The sequence below is a fragment of the Salmo trutta genome, chromosome 12, assembly GCF_901001165.1.
Source record: "Salmo trutta chromosome 12, fSalTru1.1, whole genome shotgun sequence".
NCBI classification, from domain to species: Eukaryota; Metazoa; Chordata; class Actinopteri; order Salmoniformes; family Salmonidae; genus Salmo; species Salmo trutta.
In genome coordinates this window covers 65,341,558-65,358,008 of record NC_042968.1, presented here as the reverse complement: position 1 = coordinate 65,358,008, position 16,451 = coordinate 65,341,558, and the positions used below count along the sequence as shown (strand labels likewise).

General features: G+C 39.1%; 1 protein-coding gene across 1 annotated transcript in view; it reads right to left on the bottom strand.

The window, feature by feature from the left end:
* Positions 1–13,178, bottom strand: part of LOC115203995 (patatin-like phospholipase domain-containing protein 7) — a 46,523-nt gene extending 33,345 nt beyond the window's left edge. The window contains exons 1-4 of the mRNA XM_029769164.1: positions 12,990–13,178; positions 1,144–1,235; positions 873–956; positions 82–169 (exon numbers count right to left, since the gene is read on the bottom strand). Coding sequence (XP_029625024.1) covers positions 82–169; positions 873–956; positions 1,144–1,233 — 262 coding nt within the window. The 5' untranslated portion in view covers positions 1,234–1,235; positions 12,990–13,178. The remainder of the gene's footprint in view (positions 1–81; positions 170–872; positions 957–1,143; positions 1,236–12,989) is intronic.
* Between the last annotated feature and the right edge of the window lie 3,273 nt (positions 13,179–16,451).

Here is a 16,451-nt window from a genome sequence, read left to right as displayed (position 1 = left end):
TTTAATGTCAAGTTTAATATCAGTTTCATTGCCCCTCGTGTTTGTCCCATGAAGTGGGGAGGAAGAGGATAGATGACTCACTGGCCAGCTTGTATCTTCTATAGAGGAAGAGCACCACGATGCCAATTAGAGAAACTGCCACCACAGCCCCGATCAGCACGCCAGTCAACTGGACAACAAAACAAAGTTATTACCATAAAGATCCATTCAATTACACTGTTCTATTCTATGGCTAGTTTGGGTGTCAGACACAGACACTGGGAACCACAGAACATTCCAACAACAACAAACATGGTCACTGAAGTCTGATCAAGAAGTCATGGAGAGACCAAAGGGGGTTGTGGGGGGGCTACATCAAAGACCTCCCTCTTTTTGTTTATTCTTGGTGTCTAAGGAGGATTTACTAGACATTGTTGATGTAGGATTTACTTTCAGAAGGCCAGAGACTTTACTATGGTTATTATGTTAGGTTTTTTGCTTTATTAAAATGTTTTGCACGCATGGAAATAGAAGTTTATCTGGGGTGTATTCATTAGTGCATGCACACCGTAGCAAACAGTACCAAAACGTTTCACAAACTAAAAACGTTTTGCAATGTAAACAAGTTTCTATTGGACAAGTTCAGGTATGTCCCTCCCCATTTCGTTCCGTTAGCGTCTTAGTGAATACACCCGGGTGTACTCACTAGGAAGCATCAGAACCGAACGGAGGTAAACAGAAGCTAACAGAGCGAAACAGGGAGGGACCAACCTGAATTTGTCTAGCAAAAAAAATGGATGCTGTTGCGAAAAAGTTTTTCTACGGTGTGCAACAATAAATACACCCTAGCTAAGTACACATTCACTTTCATGAAGCTTAGTGGATCTCTGTACCATGGTAGTCTGCATCCTCTCCTCCACAAACTGCTGGACACGTGCCCTGATATCCTCCCTGCTAGGCACCTTTCCTGCCAAGTACTGTGGAGAAACAGGCAAACAAAGTCATAAAATAAAGAATTGATGTAGAGTGCAGACAAATGCAAAGATTTATAGACCCAGTAACCACAACCACACACACACACACACACAGGAATCAATATTGTGATAGGAGTGTTTGAAAATACATGGTGTAATAGAACATGGCATTTTGCTGGACTTAAGATACCGTTTTCAGTCCTGACATGTCATCGTTGAGATTGTGACTCAATGCACTGGTCCAACTGCACTGGTCATCAGGATCCTCTTCACCAGCCATTCCTACACACACACACACACACACACACCAAAAAAAATGGGGTGAGAAAAGCAAGGATGGAGAAAGTTGCTAAAGTAGCTCGCACATTCCAGCTACAGATTATCTGGTTTTTAAATGTGATACAGCGCCGCAAACAAGTATTTACCCCTTTCTGAGCCTATATTTTTACATATTTCTGACACTGAATGTCATCAGATCTTCAACCGAAACCTAATATTAGATAAAGGGAACAAACACTGCATTCCACAGAAAGTACTTCATACCAACGGTGGTAGTGTGATGCTTTGGAGATGCTTTGCTGCCTCAGGAGCTGGATGACTTGCCATCATTGAAGGAACCATGAATTCTGCCTTGTATCAGAGAATTCTTATTTTTTAAATAATATTTAAATGTTTAGGGTTACAAACTTAGACACACCTACTCATTCCAGGGTTTATCTTTATTTTTACTATTTTCTACATTGTAGAATAATATTGAAGACATCATATAGTAACGAGAATTTTTTTTTTTTAAATTTAAAAAAAGTGTTACCGGGAATGCTTCCCCCCCCCCCAAAAGTATGGAAAGGAGTTCCCACATATGCTGAGCACTCATTGGCTGCCTTTCCTTCACTCTGCGGTCCAACTCATCACAAACCATCTCAATTGAGTTGAGGTTGGGTGATTGTGGAGGCCAGATCATCTGATGCAGCACTCCATCAGTCTACTTGGTCAAATAGCCCTTCCACAGGCTGGAGGTGTGCTGGGTCATTGTCCTGTTGAAAAACAAATGATAGTCCCACTAAGCCCAAACCAGATGGGATGGTGTGTCGCTGCAGAATGCTGTGGTAGCCATGCTGGTTAAGTGTGCCTTAAATTCTAAATAAATCACAGACAGGGTCACCAGCAAAGCACCGCCACACCTCCTCCATGCTTCACGGTGGGAACCACACATGGAGATCATCCGTTCACCTACTCTGCGTCTCACAAAGACACGGCGGTTGCAACCAAAAATCTCACATTTGGACTCATCAGACCAAAGGACAGATTTCCACTGGTCTAATGTCCATTGCTCGTGTTTCTTGACCCAAACAAGTCTCTTCTTCTTATTGGTGTCCTTTAGTAGTGGTTTCTTTGCAGCAATTCGACCATGAAGGCCTGATTCACGCAGTCTCCTCAGAACAGCTGATGTTGAGATGTGTCCGTTACTTGAACTCTGAAGCATTTATTTGGGCTGCAATCTCAGGTGCAATTAACCCTAATGAATTTATCCTCGGCAGCAGAGGTAACTTTGGGTCTTCCTTTCCTGGGGCGGTCCTCATTAGCCAGTTCTTGGTTTTTACAACTGCAACTGAAGAAACTTTCAAAGTTCTTGAAATGTTCCGGATTGACTGACCTTCATGTCTTAAATTAATGACGGACTATCGTTTCTCTTTGCTTATTTGAGCTGTTTTTGCCATAATACGGACTTGGTATTTAACCAAATAGGGATATCTTCTGTATACCACCCCTACCTTGTCGTCACAACACAACAGATTGGCTCAAACGCATTAAGGAAAGATGGTTGAGGCAATGCCAAGTGTCCAAAGCTGTCATCAAGGCAAAGGGTGGCTACTTTGAAGAATCTCAAATATAAAATATTTTGATTTGTGTTTTTTTGGTTACCACATGGTGTTATTTCATAGCTTTGATGTCTACACTATTATTGTACAATATAGAAAATAGTAAAAATAAAGAAAAACCCTGGAATGAGTAGGTGTGTCCAAACTTTTGACTGGTACTGTACAAACAACAACTTAGACTCACACAAACGACTACAGTGCCTTCAGAAAGTATTCACACACACCTTGACTATTCCACATTTTGTTGTGTTACAGCAATTTAAAATGAATTCAATTCTGATTTTTTTTGTCACTGGCCTACATACAATAGCCCATAATGACAAAGTGGAATATTTTTCTTATTACAAATGAATAAAAAATTCAAAGCTGAAATGTCTTGAGTCAATAAGGATTCAACCTCTTTGTTATAGCAAGCCTAAATAAGTTGAGGATTAAAAATGTGCTTAACAAGTCACATAGTAAGTTGCATGGACTCATTCTGTGTCCAATATGACTACCTCATCTCTGTACCCCACACACATCTGTAAGGTCTGGCAGTCGAGCACTGAATTTCAAACACAGATTCAACCACAAAGACCATGGATGTTTTCCAATGCATGGCAAAGAAGAGCACCTATTTGTAGATGGGTAGAAAAACAAATAAAATTGACACTGAATATCCCTTTGAGCATGGTGAAATTATTCATTACACTTTGGATGGTGTATCAATGCACCCAGTCTCTACAAAGATACAGGTGTCCTTCCTAACTTAGTTGCCGGAGAGGAAGGAAACTTGCTCAAGGATCTCACCACAAGGCCAATGGTGACTTTAAAACAGTTACAAAGTTTAGTGGCTGTGAAAGGAGAAAACTGTGGATGGATCAACAACATTGTAGTTACTCCACAATACTAATCTAAATGACAGAGTGAAAAGAAGAAAGCCTGTACATAATAAATATATTCCAAAACATTGCATCCTGTTTACAAATGTAATACTGCAAAAAATGTGTCAAAGCAGTTCACTTTTTGTCCTGAATACAAAGTGTTGTGTTGTATTGGATTTGCCCCTAACATATTACTGAGTACCACAACTCCATATTTTGAAGCTTGATGGTGGCTGCATCATGTTATGGGTATACTTGTAATCGTTAAGGAACGGGGATTTTTTTTAGGATAAAAAATAAACAGAATGGAGCTAAGAACAGGGAAAATCCTAGAGGAAAACCTGGTTCAGTCTGCTTTCCACCAGAAACTGGGAGATGAAATTCACCTTTCAGCAGGACAATAACCTAAAACGAAAGGCCAAACCTTCACTGGAGTTGCTTACCAACAAGACAGTGAATGTTCCTGAGTGGCCGAGTTACAGTTGACTTAAATCTACTTGAAAATCTATGACCTGACAACGGTTGTCTAGCAATGATCAACAACCAACTTAAGAATTTTGAAAAGAACAAATGGACAAATGTTGCACAATCCAGGTGTGCAAATCTCTTAGAGACGTACCCAGAAAGACTCTGTAAATCACTGCCAAAGGTGTTCTACAAAGTACTGACTCAGGAGTGTGAATACTTATGTCAATTCGATTGTTTTATTTTTAATAAATTAGCAAAAAATTCTAAAACATATTTTCACCTTATCATTATGGGGTATTGTGTATAGATGGTTGAGAACAAAATATATATTTAATCCATTTTGAATTCAGGCTGTAACAACAAAATGTGGAATAAGCCAAGGGGTATGAATACTTTCTGAAGGCACTATCCATCTCATCTGCCCTGACCCGCATGCTCACACCCCCATCCTTTGTGATTGCGTTATTGTTTGCCACATGTTTTTCCTCAGTCGCCCATGCTATTTCAATATTTAAATAATACATTTGATTTTTCCATTGTGTTAATAATGAGAAGAGAATCATCAAACCCATTGGGTATCTCACCAAACCCCCATATAGTATGTCTTGAAATATGCAGACAAACAGACTCAAAGTAGCTTTACATTGTAATACTTCTGACAGTGAACTTTCTAGCTCCCGTCCATAACTTTTGGACATTCCCAGAATGCATGGATTATTGAGTCATTATTAGTTTTACATATATATATTTTTAAACCTGCATATTTAGTTAATATTGCCTGCTAACATGAATTTCTTTTAACTAGGGAAAATGTGTCACCTCTGCAACAGAGTCAGGGTATATGCAGCAGTTTGGGCCGCCTGGCTCGTTGCGAACTGTGTGAATACTATTTCTTCCTAACAAAGACAGCCAACTTCGTCAAACGGGGATGATTTAACAAAAGCGCATTTGCGACTGTACCTAACCATAAACATCAATGCCTTTCTTAAAATCAATACACAGAAGTATATATTTTTAAACCTGCATATTTAGCTAAAAGAAATCCAGGTTAGCAGGCAATATTAACCAGGTGAAATTGTGTCACTTCTCTTGCGTTCATTGCACGCAGTCAGGGTATATGCAACAGTTTGGGCCGCCTGGCTCGTGGCGAACTAATTTGCCAGAATTTTACGTAATTATGACATAACATTGAAGGTTGTGCAATGTAACAGGAATATTTAGACTTATGGATGCCACCCGTTAGATAAAATACGGAACGGTTCCGTATTTCACTGAAAAAATAAGCGTTGTGTTTTCGAGATGATAGTTTCCGGATTCGACCATATTAATGACCTAAGGCTCGTATTTCTGTGTTTATTATATTATAATTAAGTCTATGATTTGATAGAGCAGTCTGACTGAGCGGTGGTAGGCACCAGCAGGCTCGTAAGCATTCATTCAAACAGCCCTTTCGTGCATTTGCCAGCAGCCCTTTGCAATTCTTCAAGCATTGCGCTGTTTATGACTTCAACTCCCAAGATTAGGCTGGTGTAACCGATGCGAAATGGCTAGCTAGTTAGCCGGGTGCGCGCTAATAGCGTTTCAAACGTCACTTGCTCTGAGACTTGGAGTAGTTGTTCCCCTTGCTCTGCATGGGTAATGCTGCTTCGAGGGTGGCTGTTGTCGATGTGTTCCTGGTTCGAGCCCAGGTAGGAGCGAGGAGAGGGACGGAAGCTATACTGTTACACTGGCAATACTAAAGTGCCTATAAGAACATCCAATAGTCAAAGGTATATGAAATACAAATCGTATAGAGAGAAATAGTCCTATAATTCCTATAATAACTACAACCTAAAACTTCTTACCTGGGAATATTGAAGACTCATGTTAAAAGGAACCACCAGCTTTCATATGTTCTCATGTTCTGAGCAAGGAACTTAAGCGTTAGCTTTTTTACATGGCACATATTGCACTTTTACTTTCTTCTCCAACAGTTTGTTTTTGCATTATTTAAACCAAATTGAACGTTTCATTATTTATTTGAGGCTAAATTGATAGTATTTATGTATTATATTAAGTTAAAATAAGTGTTCATTCAGTATTGTTGTAATTGTCATTATTACAAATAAATGTAAAATAATTATAATATTAATAATAAAAAAAATATTAAAAAATAAATAAAAAAATGTTATAATTAAATAAATAAAAAATAATAATTAAAAAAATATTACCAAAAAATATTTAAAAAATGTAAAAAAATAATAGTCCCATTAATCGGTATCGGCTTTTTGGTCCTCCAATAATCGGTATTGTATCGGCGTTGAAAAATCATAAATCGGTCGACCTCTAGTTAGCTTATGCCTTGCCATACCCTACGGACAATGAACACCACTGCATTTTATCGATGGCAATTTGAATGCACAAGCCTTCCCTGTAGCTCAGTTGGTAGAGCATGGTGTTTGCAACACCAGGGTTGTGGGTTTGATTCCCACGGGGGGCCAGCACAGAAAAATAATGTATGAAATGACATGAAATGTATGCATTCACTACTGTAAGTCGCTCTGGATAAGGGCGTCTGCTAAATGACTAAAATGTAAAATGTAAAATACAGTGACGAGGTCCTGAGGCCCATTGTCATGCCATTCATCCTCCGCCATCACCTCATGTCTCAGCATGATAATGCACGGCCCCATGTCACAAGGATCTGTACAGAATTCCTGGAAGCTGGAAATATCCCAGTTCTTCCATGGCCTGCATACTCCCAGACGTCACCCATTGAGCTGTTAGGGATGCTCTGGCGTGTACGACAGCATGTTCCAGTTCCGCCAATATCCAGCAACTTTGCACAGCCATTAAAGAGGAGTGGGACACGATTCCACAATCAACAGCGTGATCAACTCTAAGCGAAGGACATGTGTTGCGCTGCATGAGGCAAATGGTGGTCACACCAGATACTGACTGGTTTTCTGATCCACGCCCCTACCTTTTTTTAAAAAGTTATCTGTGACCAACATATGCATCTGTATTCCCAGTCATGTGAAATCCATAGATTAGGGCCTAATTATTTTTTGGACTGATATCCTTATATGAACTGTAACTCAGTAAAATCTTTGAGATTGTTGCATGTTGCGTTTATATTTTTGTTCTGTGTATCAACATTTTTATTTGTTCACTCAGGTTCCCTTTATCTAATATTAGGTTTTGGTTGAAGATCTGATAACATTGAGTGTCAGAATTATGCAAAAATAGAGAAAATCAGAAAGGTGGCAAATACTTTTTCACAGCACCGTTTAAGCAAAGATTTTTGGTGTCCATTACTGGGTGTTATAGGAAAGCCCCATACAAACCGGCGCCATCGATTTTTCAACTAACCCGTTACTGGCGACACTTTCTTTGTTCTCGATTCTGTGAAAAAAAAGTATCTTTAGAAACGTCCGTTTCCAGTCGCAGGTGGTTCTACAAAAAACAGCCAAAAGTCAAAGATATTAAATCCCTGTTTTGTACCACGCGAGGAGGTTCCTCGCAATCTTAACTGCCACACATCTAGCATTTCCCAGCATCTTTGCAGGATCTAGTTGTTTCTATGCGACGCAGCCATTCGTACTAGTAGATGATAGCTCGTCACACAGTGCGACCAAAACAAAGATCTACACACATGCAAGAGGCATATCTCACTCGATACAAAATATGGATCTTTCTGAATGTATGTTTTTTGTACAGCCACCTGCAACTGGGAAACGGACATTTCCAAGATAAAAGTATCTTCACCGAATCCAGAAAGAAGAAAGTAAATCGGCAAGAACAGGTTAGTTGAAAAATCTATGGCGGCGGTTTGTATGGGGCTTTCCTGTAGCAACCCAGTAATGGACACCAAAACTCTTTGGTTATAGCACATTATCTGGCGTACAATCTGTAGCTACTCCCAAAACACTTAGCTAGCTAGTTCATAATCCTGCCAATTATAGTGACAAATCTGTGGTGACATGTTTTTGGACTCATTCAACATTTAACCTGAGTAAGTGCAATGCCATTGGAAATGTGTTGAAAGTTCCATTTATATTCCTAAAATTTAAGTTGAAAATGATGCTGTCGCTTCCTGTTGACAAGAGATTTTGATAAATAGCCAAAAATCTCCCTGTCCAAATCAGTAACCAATATGCAGAAACAGTTTGTGATATATTGAAAACATAGTACATTTTATTACACATACATGTGCAACAACAGTAATCATATGACTTGTATTTTTTTTAATCTAGCACTTTATAAACTGCACACGCAAGAAAAACCCTGTTGTTTTGACAAGTGGCAATAAAATCACTCATATGGATGAGGGAAAATATATATATATCAGGTTGTATGCACTGTTGAAACTTCCACAACTAAAAAAAAATGGAAACGTAGATATTTTTACATCACTGCTTAGAGGACAACCTGCAGAAGACAGTCAGTGACATTTTGGAATGTTGATTTAAATATGGTGGTCACCAACAGAAAGAAAAAACGCAATCAGTAAAACTATGGTGTCCCGCTGGACATTGATAATCAATATCTTGGGCTAAAAATGCCAGGAGTAGTTAATGCACGTGGCTTGACCCGTATGGAAAATGGGGAAAAAGGAACAAAGTTTATCGGTATCAAATCAAAGTTTATTTGTATCAAATCAAAGTTTATTTGTCACGTGCGCTGAATGCAACAGGTGTAGACCTTACAGTGAAATGCTTACTTACAGGCTCTAACCAATAGTGCAAAAAAGGTATTAGGTGAACAATAGGGAGGTAAAGAAATAGAAACAGTAAAAAGACAGGCTATATACAGTAGCGAGGCTATAAAAGTAGCGAGGCTACATACAGACACCGGTTAGTCAGGCTGATTGAGGTAGGATGTACATGTAGATATGGTTAAAGTGACTATGCATATATGATGAACAGAGAGTAGCAGTAGCATAAAAGAGGGGTTGGCAGGTTTGATGAGTATTTACCACCATATTTAAAGTTGGATATATAAGATATGGCGTAAGAGCATTCGTGCAAAACCCGATGCAATGCAAGAAGTGTAAAAAGTTTGGCCATGTGTCAAGTGTTCGCAGACGGAAGGAATATGTTATTGAAGAGTCTGTGAATGTAAAATGTTACAACTGTGGTGGGGATCATATTTCGGAATTCCCAGAGTGCCCTGTTAGGGTGAAAGAGGTTGAGGTGCCAAGGATCAGGGCTGTACAGCAGACCTCCTATGTGGAGGCGGTGAAGAGCGTCGAAGGGGCAAGAGGCCACAGTTCTGAAGAAGATATGGCGGTGGATGCACCACAACCAGTTGCCAACGTTATATGTCAATCAAGTGATCTAGGTCCACTTATTGTGAAGGTGGATTTTGTGGCATTTATTAATTGTACTGCAAAAGTGTCCAAGAAGCTGGACATCATTATATCTGCACACGAGAAGTTTTTGGACCTCTAAGACTTAACGGCAGAAGCACTGCATGGACTACGGTTGCCAGGAAACGTCCCGCTGTCACAATAACCTTCTAAGCCTGTGTAGGGACCTGATTAAAACCGAAAAGCAAGCTGATTTAGTTTAATTAACATTGTTACCGATTTAAAAAAATTACCCCTCATTTCCTTATTGGATCATTATCGACAGGTGGTGGAATGCACATCATTGTTGCGAACGCCATTATACCAAAGAAGATGTGCACTAGCTAGCGTGCACGCTACAAGTACTTTCAATGGCAGTGAACTCGGTGTGTTGTGTAGTTACTGCAGTCCACAGACGGATATTAATGGAACTTTCTGTGCCATTTGAGCTTAAAATGATAACGGCGACGGACAGGCGTGTATAACAAAATAAACGGCACCAAAACCAAATATATTAAAGCAATCAATTGAATGTATTCGTGATGACTAAACTTTTCTATAAACATCACCAATCTGAAGCAAAAAACGAATGTGTAGCTAATTCCACTAAATGTTTTGGTGAAAATGCAAGCTTGTGTAATGTGACGTTAGTAGCTAACCAGTGCAATGATTAACACGTTTTGTCTGACCATAGGGGAATTAGCGTATTATAGCTAACATTAAAATGTGCCAATAAAAAAATAAATATATTTATATTTATTTTTTTACATATTTTAATGTTAGCTATAATACGCTAATAAATATATATTTATTTTTTGACATATTTTAATGATGTTATCTATAATACGCTAATAAATAAATAAATATATATATATATATATATATATATATATATATATATATATATGATAGTAAAATGTAGCACACACATTTTTACAGGAATGACATCTATTTTTTCCAACTTTAAAAATGGAGAGTTTAAAAATTCTCCTAAGCACAATTTAACCAGGTACTCTAGACTAGTGGTAAATTAGACTCCTTCAGTCCATTATTGGGCTAACGTTACCCCTTATAGTCCAAGGACCTTACATGCTCTGTTTAAAGGTGAATTGGCTCTGGAAGCCTAAACTGCCAAATACTCCATCTAAATGTGAATCGATTCTCAATTGCGGTACGGTTCTAGAAACAAATAATATCAATCAAAATGATTTCACCAATGCAAAATACCGCTTACTGTAACACTGTTTTAACAGTTTCAGCCGACAGTATTTTTCAGAGACAACATGTTTATGGTGTCCGTCTTCCATATCCTCACAGGTGTTAGACACAAATAGTTCATTCAAACAGGTCTTCCGTCTGTTTTCCGTAAACATGTGCTCAGTTGGTAGAGCATGGTGTGTGCAACGCCAGGGTTGTGGGTTCGATTCCCACGGGGGGCCAGTACAAAAAAAAAAATGCATGAAATGAAATGTATGAAATGTATGCATTCACTACTGTAAGTCGCTCTGGATAAGAGCGTCTGCTAAATGACTGAAATGTAATGTAACATGAAGATATGGCCTTGTGGGAACACTAACCCTAAAAAGGTGTGTATCAATTTAACCTTTTGTTTTCGGGAGGAGAAAAAGATGGCGGAAGCAGAAGCTGTTAAGGATCTTGAATCTAATGGCGGTAGAATTAAAGAAAATATGACAACAAAAAATGCAAAGTAGCGTATAGTGCTGAGAATGTTCCTTTGTATCTTGTAGGAAGGAATACGGTTTGTTGATGATGAGCAGTTGATTGGATTACCAATCTTGAAGAATTAATTTGAGATATCCAAACTGGTGGAGAGAGTGCTGGGTAAAGTAAAGGCTGTGAGAATCACAAGGCAGGCTTGTTTTATGTACTTCGGAGGATCAGAAGGTACGTGTGTTGCATCTCACCTGATTCGAGAAGTTTTCCGTGTCTCTTCTGAACAGGGCGCACTTCAAGGTGGTAATATCTGGTATCTCGTGGGAAGTCGATGTTGCACAGATTAAACATATTCCTGGAGTGAATGATGCACGTCGGTTGAATCGAGTGGTTAATGGAGCAAAAGTGAAATGTCGGTCTGTTCTTTTTTTAAAGCGGAGCCCCTCCCTACCCAGGTGAAGTTGGGATATGTGAGTTATAATGTATTGTAGAAGTGAGGAGAAAGTGAAGTGTTGCAATTGTGGTGGGAACCATGAAGGGACATCTTTGGAGTGCCCGACGAGGATGAGGTGGCTAGAGTCAGGATTAATCAGATCATCTCATATGCAGCAGCAGTGAGAAAGGTGTAGGGATTGAGTGGTCCTGAAGAGTCCACGGTGGTCGGTAGGCATTCTCTACGGGCGGGCTCTCACCAGCAGGACCCAGAGATGTTGCATGTGAAGGTGGCACAGTTAAGGTGGAGAAGAGGTCCAGAAGGATGGATGTTATTGTGGATGTGGCAGAGCGGTTCCTGAGACTAACGGGTTTTTGGGAAAAGGATTAACATGTGGTACTGGCATGAGCAGAGGTGTAAAGTACTTAAGTAAAAATACCTTAAAGTACTAAAGTGTTTTTTGGGGGGTATCTGTACTTTACTTTTTATCTTTGACAACTTTTACGTTACTACATTCCTAAAGAAAATAATGTACTCTTTACTCCATACATTTTCCCTGACACCCAAAAGTACTCGTTACATTTTGAATGCTTAGCAGGACAGGAAAATGGTCCAGTTCACGTACTTAAAGAGAACATCCCTTGTCATCCCTACTGCCTCTGATCTGGCAGACTTACTAAACACAAATGCTTCGTTTTTAAATGTCTGAGTGGGACTGTGCCCCTTGCTAGCCGTACATTTTAAAAACAAGAATGGTTGCGTCTGGTTTGCTTAATATAAGGAATTTGATTTATACTTTTGATACTTGAGTATATTTAAAACAAAATACTTTTTGACTTTTACTGAAGTAGTATTTTACTGGAAGACTTTTACTCGAGTCATTTTCTATTAAGGTATCTTTACTTTTACCCAACAATTGGGTATTACTTTTTCCACCGGTCACGAACAATACCCCCCTCTCGGGCCCCGGAGCCTGGGGAGGGAGTTATGGACATTTGATGGACTGAAAGAGTGGGAGTTATCACGAAACTGAGAGTCATGATCAAGTCCTAGAGCCTCTAGTAACGTTAGAGGTAAGTTAGAACTTCTGGCAGCAGGCTGAACGATAGACGTCCCTGTCACTATCCATGCAACTTCAAGCGAGACGCTAGCTAGTTAGCTGACTTGCGTTTGACCTAGCTAAGTTAGCTACAATAAACATTACGTGCACGCTGGTGTGTACAAGAAGACATGCATAGACTGTTCATGTACTAGCTTACGTTACCTGGCTAACGTTACTAGTAAGCAGAAAAGCTGGTTAACGTTGGGAACAGTCACAATCAATTGAAACCACACAAAGTCTAATCACATATAGATAAAGCCCATGAAATGTAGGAGCTGGAAACTTACTTTAGAACTTTCTTGACTCGCTATGTCTTTCTTTCTCGTCCAACATAGCTAGCCATATGATACAGTTGAATAAAATAAGATATTCATCCTGGCTGCCCAACCCCACCCATTTACATCACTAGTCAATCCCTGCTGTTGCCGTAAGAACTACACACAGTGTCATTAATTCCAATTGGCTATCGTTATATGCACTCATCCTATCAGAGTCGTGCTTATATTCTCAGTTAGCTATGTACTTCCTGTTTACACGAGCACGGTCAGAGAGGAAGAGGCGAAGCGAGAGGTTTTACTAAAATGTATTTTGTCCTACCTCAGGCCAACAACCTGAAAGGATGGGACACCACCACTTAACACATCCTGTAACTCGTCTGATGTCAAGTCTCGCACACCCAAGTACCTCTCTGCAGCTGCCACCACAACCTCCATTTTCTGCAATGTACGTTCCATCCCTGCAGTTCAGTTGATAACCATTGATATAAATGCTAAAAATCTAATCTTACTGAAACATATATCACTTGTTGGCCTTGACCCATCTTCCTCTACTTTCTTCACTGCCTCAGCATATGTCAGCTTCTGCACTACTCTAACCCTGGAAACCTCAACCTGCCTATCTCGCATGGGACATTTCTGATCCCCAGCCCCATGGGCACCCCTACAATTAACACATACCACTACTTTCCCCAATGCTACACATTCCTTTCCAAAATAAGCCAACCAAGTGAGGAATTTTTGTATGGAGGTCAATGAGAATATGGAGGACCAAACCTGCAGTAATTAGAATTAAATCAATAAATGCACACATAAATCAATAAATGCACATATAAATAAATAAATGTGTAGCGCATATAGATATGTATCAATATGATGGCACTTTTTTGGGGGGGAAATAGGAGATACAATCTATTATATGCTGCTGTGTTGCAAGCGCAACAAAAATAACAAATGCAAAATTGTCCTTCCTTGATGTAAAGACAGGTGAACAGTTTTAGGACACTGAGCCATTGACTGCCTGCACCAGGTGGCTGTGTTACAACTAGGTTGCTTTTGACAATAAGTCACTGGACTACAGCCATATAGTTTTGAACCTAGAAGACAACCAAGAAGGATTCAACCCGGGATGGGCGAGAGGAATGTCCAGTTGGCTGGAAAAGATAACGTTAGTGAGTATCAAGCTAGCTAGCTTGGCTACAACTAATATAGTCAAGGGGGTTAGCTAGCTGCATTTTACAGACAAACTCTCAGTTTTACACTTAGCTAGCTAGCTAGATAAGGAACTAAACTGCAATTATCATAAACCATTATTATCTAGCTAGATACAGTAGCTAAATATCTGTAAGCAGGATCACTTACTAGATCATTTATTAAGCAATATAGTGGATACTTAATTAATAGGGTTGTCATTTAGTTAGCTAGCTAGCTACATTGGCTAATTATTGACCTCATCCATCTTTGAAGCAGTTTGGCTGCAAAATTAGGTCTCAACAATCACAGGTATCTAAGTTAGCAGCTAGCTTAACTACAGTCAAATTAGGAGAAGTATATTGTTATGATGTAATAAGTCATCTATGTGAAGCTAGCCACAATACGTATTAGCCACAATAGTGGAATTTGTTGTTCACCTTAGCAATTGTTAGTGAGCTGAAACATGGTGCCATAATATAAATAATATCTTAGCTAGCTATAAATGCACATGTATACCAGGTAATTTGTCATAGCCATTTTCACAGGGGCTGCACCCCTGCCCAGTCATGAGAAATCCATAGATTAAAATAAATCAATTAGGCCTTAATCTAATGATTTCCTTGTGAATTGTAACTCGCTAAAATCTTTGAAATTGTTGCATGTTACGTTTATATTTTTGTTCATAGCTAATTTGCTACATGAGGCTTATTTTATGTAAAATATGTTTCGTAATGTTTAGGTTGTTATGAATGCACGGATATCCTGTAAGTGTATGCACCTGGCATTTCGGCAACCTACCAAAAAATAATTTTATATCTGGGTTGTGCCTGTTGTCATAAAGGATTGATTTTATTTATTTTATTTTATTATGATCTCTTTTAGTTCTCATTTGGACTAGTCTTCCAATAGTCCTTAACCTCTACGGGCTAGGGGGCAGTATTGAGAATTTTGGAAAAAATATGTGCCCATTTTTAACTGCCTCCTACACCAACTCAGAAGCTAGAATATGCATATTATTATAGAAAACACCCTAAAGTTTCTAAAACTGTTTGAATGTTGTCTGTGAGTATAACAGAACTCCTATGGCAGGCAAAAACCTGAGAAGGTTTCATGCAGGAAGTACCCTGTCTGACAAGGTGTTGTTGTTCTTGCTTCTGTTTATTGAAGAGTCAGGATCTTAGCTGTAACGTGACAATTCCTAGGGCTCTAATAGGCTCTCAGAACCCGGGAAAAACCTGAACGATGACGAGGCAGCCTCAGGCTGAAACACAGAATCCCCTTTTCCAAGTGTCCCATCAGAGGACAATAGAATTAGGCGCATGCGCGATTCGACCCAGTGCAGTATTTTCCTTCGGCTGTTTAGCTAATTGCAGATTCCCGGTCGGAATATTATCGCTTTTCTACGAGATAAATTGCATAAAAATTGATTTTAAACAGCGGTTGACATGCTTCGAAGTACGGTAATGGAATATTTAGAAATTTTTTGTCACGTTCTGCGCCATGCGCGTGACCGTGATTTACCATTGGGATAGTGTCTAGAACGCACGAACAAAACGCCGCTGTTTGGATATAACGATGGATTATTTGGGACCAAACCTACATTTGTTATTGAAGTAGAAGTCCTGGGAGTGCATTCTGACGAAGAACAGGAAAGGTAAGATCATTTTTCTTATAGGAAATGTGATTTTGGTGAAGGCTAAACTGGGTGGGTGTCTAAATAGCTAGCCCGTGATGGCTGGGCTATGTACTTAGAATATTGCAAAATGTGCTTCATCCGAAAAGCTATTTTAAAATCGGACATATCGAGTGCATAGAGGAGTAATGTATCTATAATTCTTAAAATAATTGTTATGCTTTTTGTGAACGTTTATCGTGAGTAATTTAGCAAATTGTTAGTAAATTCCCCGGAAGTTTGCGGGGGGTATGCTTTTTCTGAACGTCACATGCTAATGTAAAAAGCTGGTTTTTGATATAAATATGAACTTGATTGAACAGACATGCATGTATTGTATAACATAATGTCCTAGGTGTGTCATCTGATGAAGATCATAAAAGGTTAGTGCTGCATTTAGCTGTGGTTTGGGTTTTTGTGACATTATATGCTAGCTTGAAAAATGGGTGTCTGATTATTTCTGGCTGGGCACTCTCCTGACATAATCTAATGTTTTGCTTTCGTTGTAAAGCCTTTTTGAAATCGGACAGTGTGGTTAGATTAATGAGAGTCTTGTCTTTAAAATGGTGTAAAATAGTCATATGTTTGAAAAATGTAAGTTTTCGAGG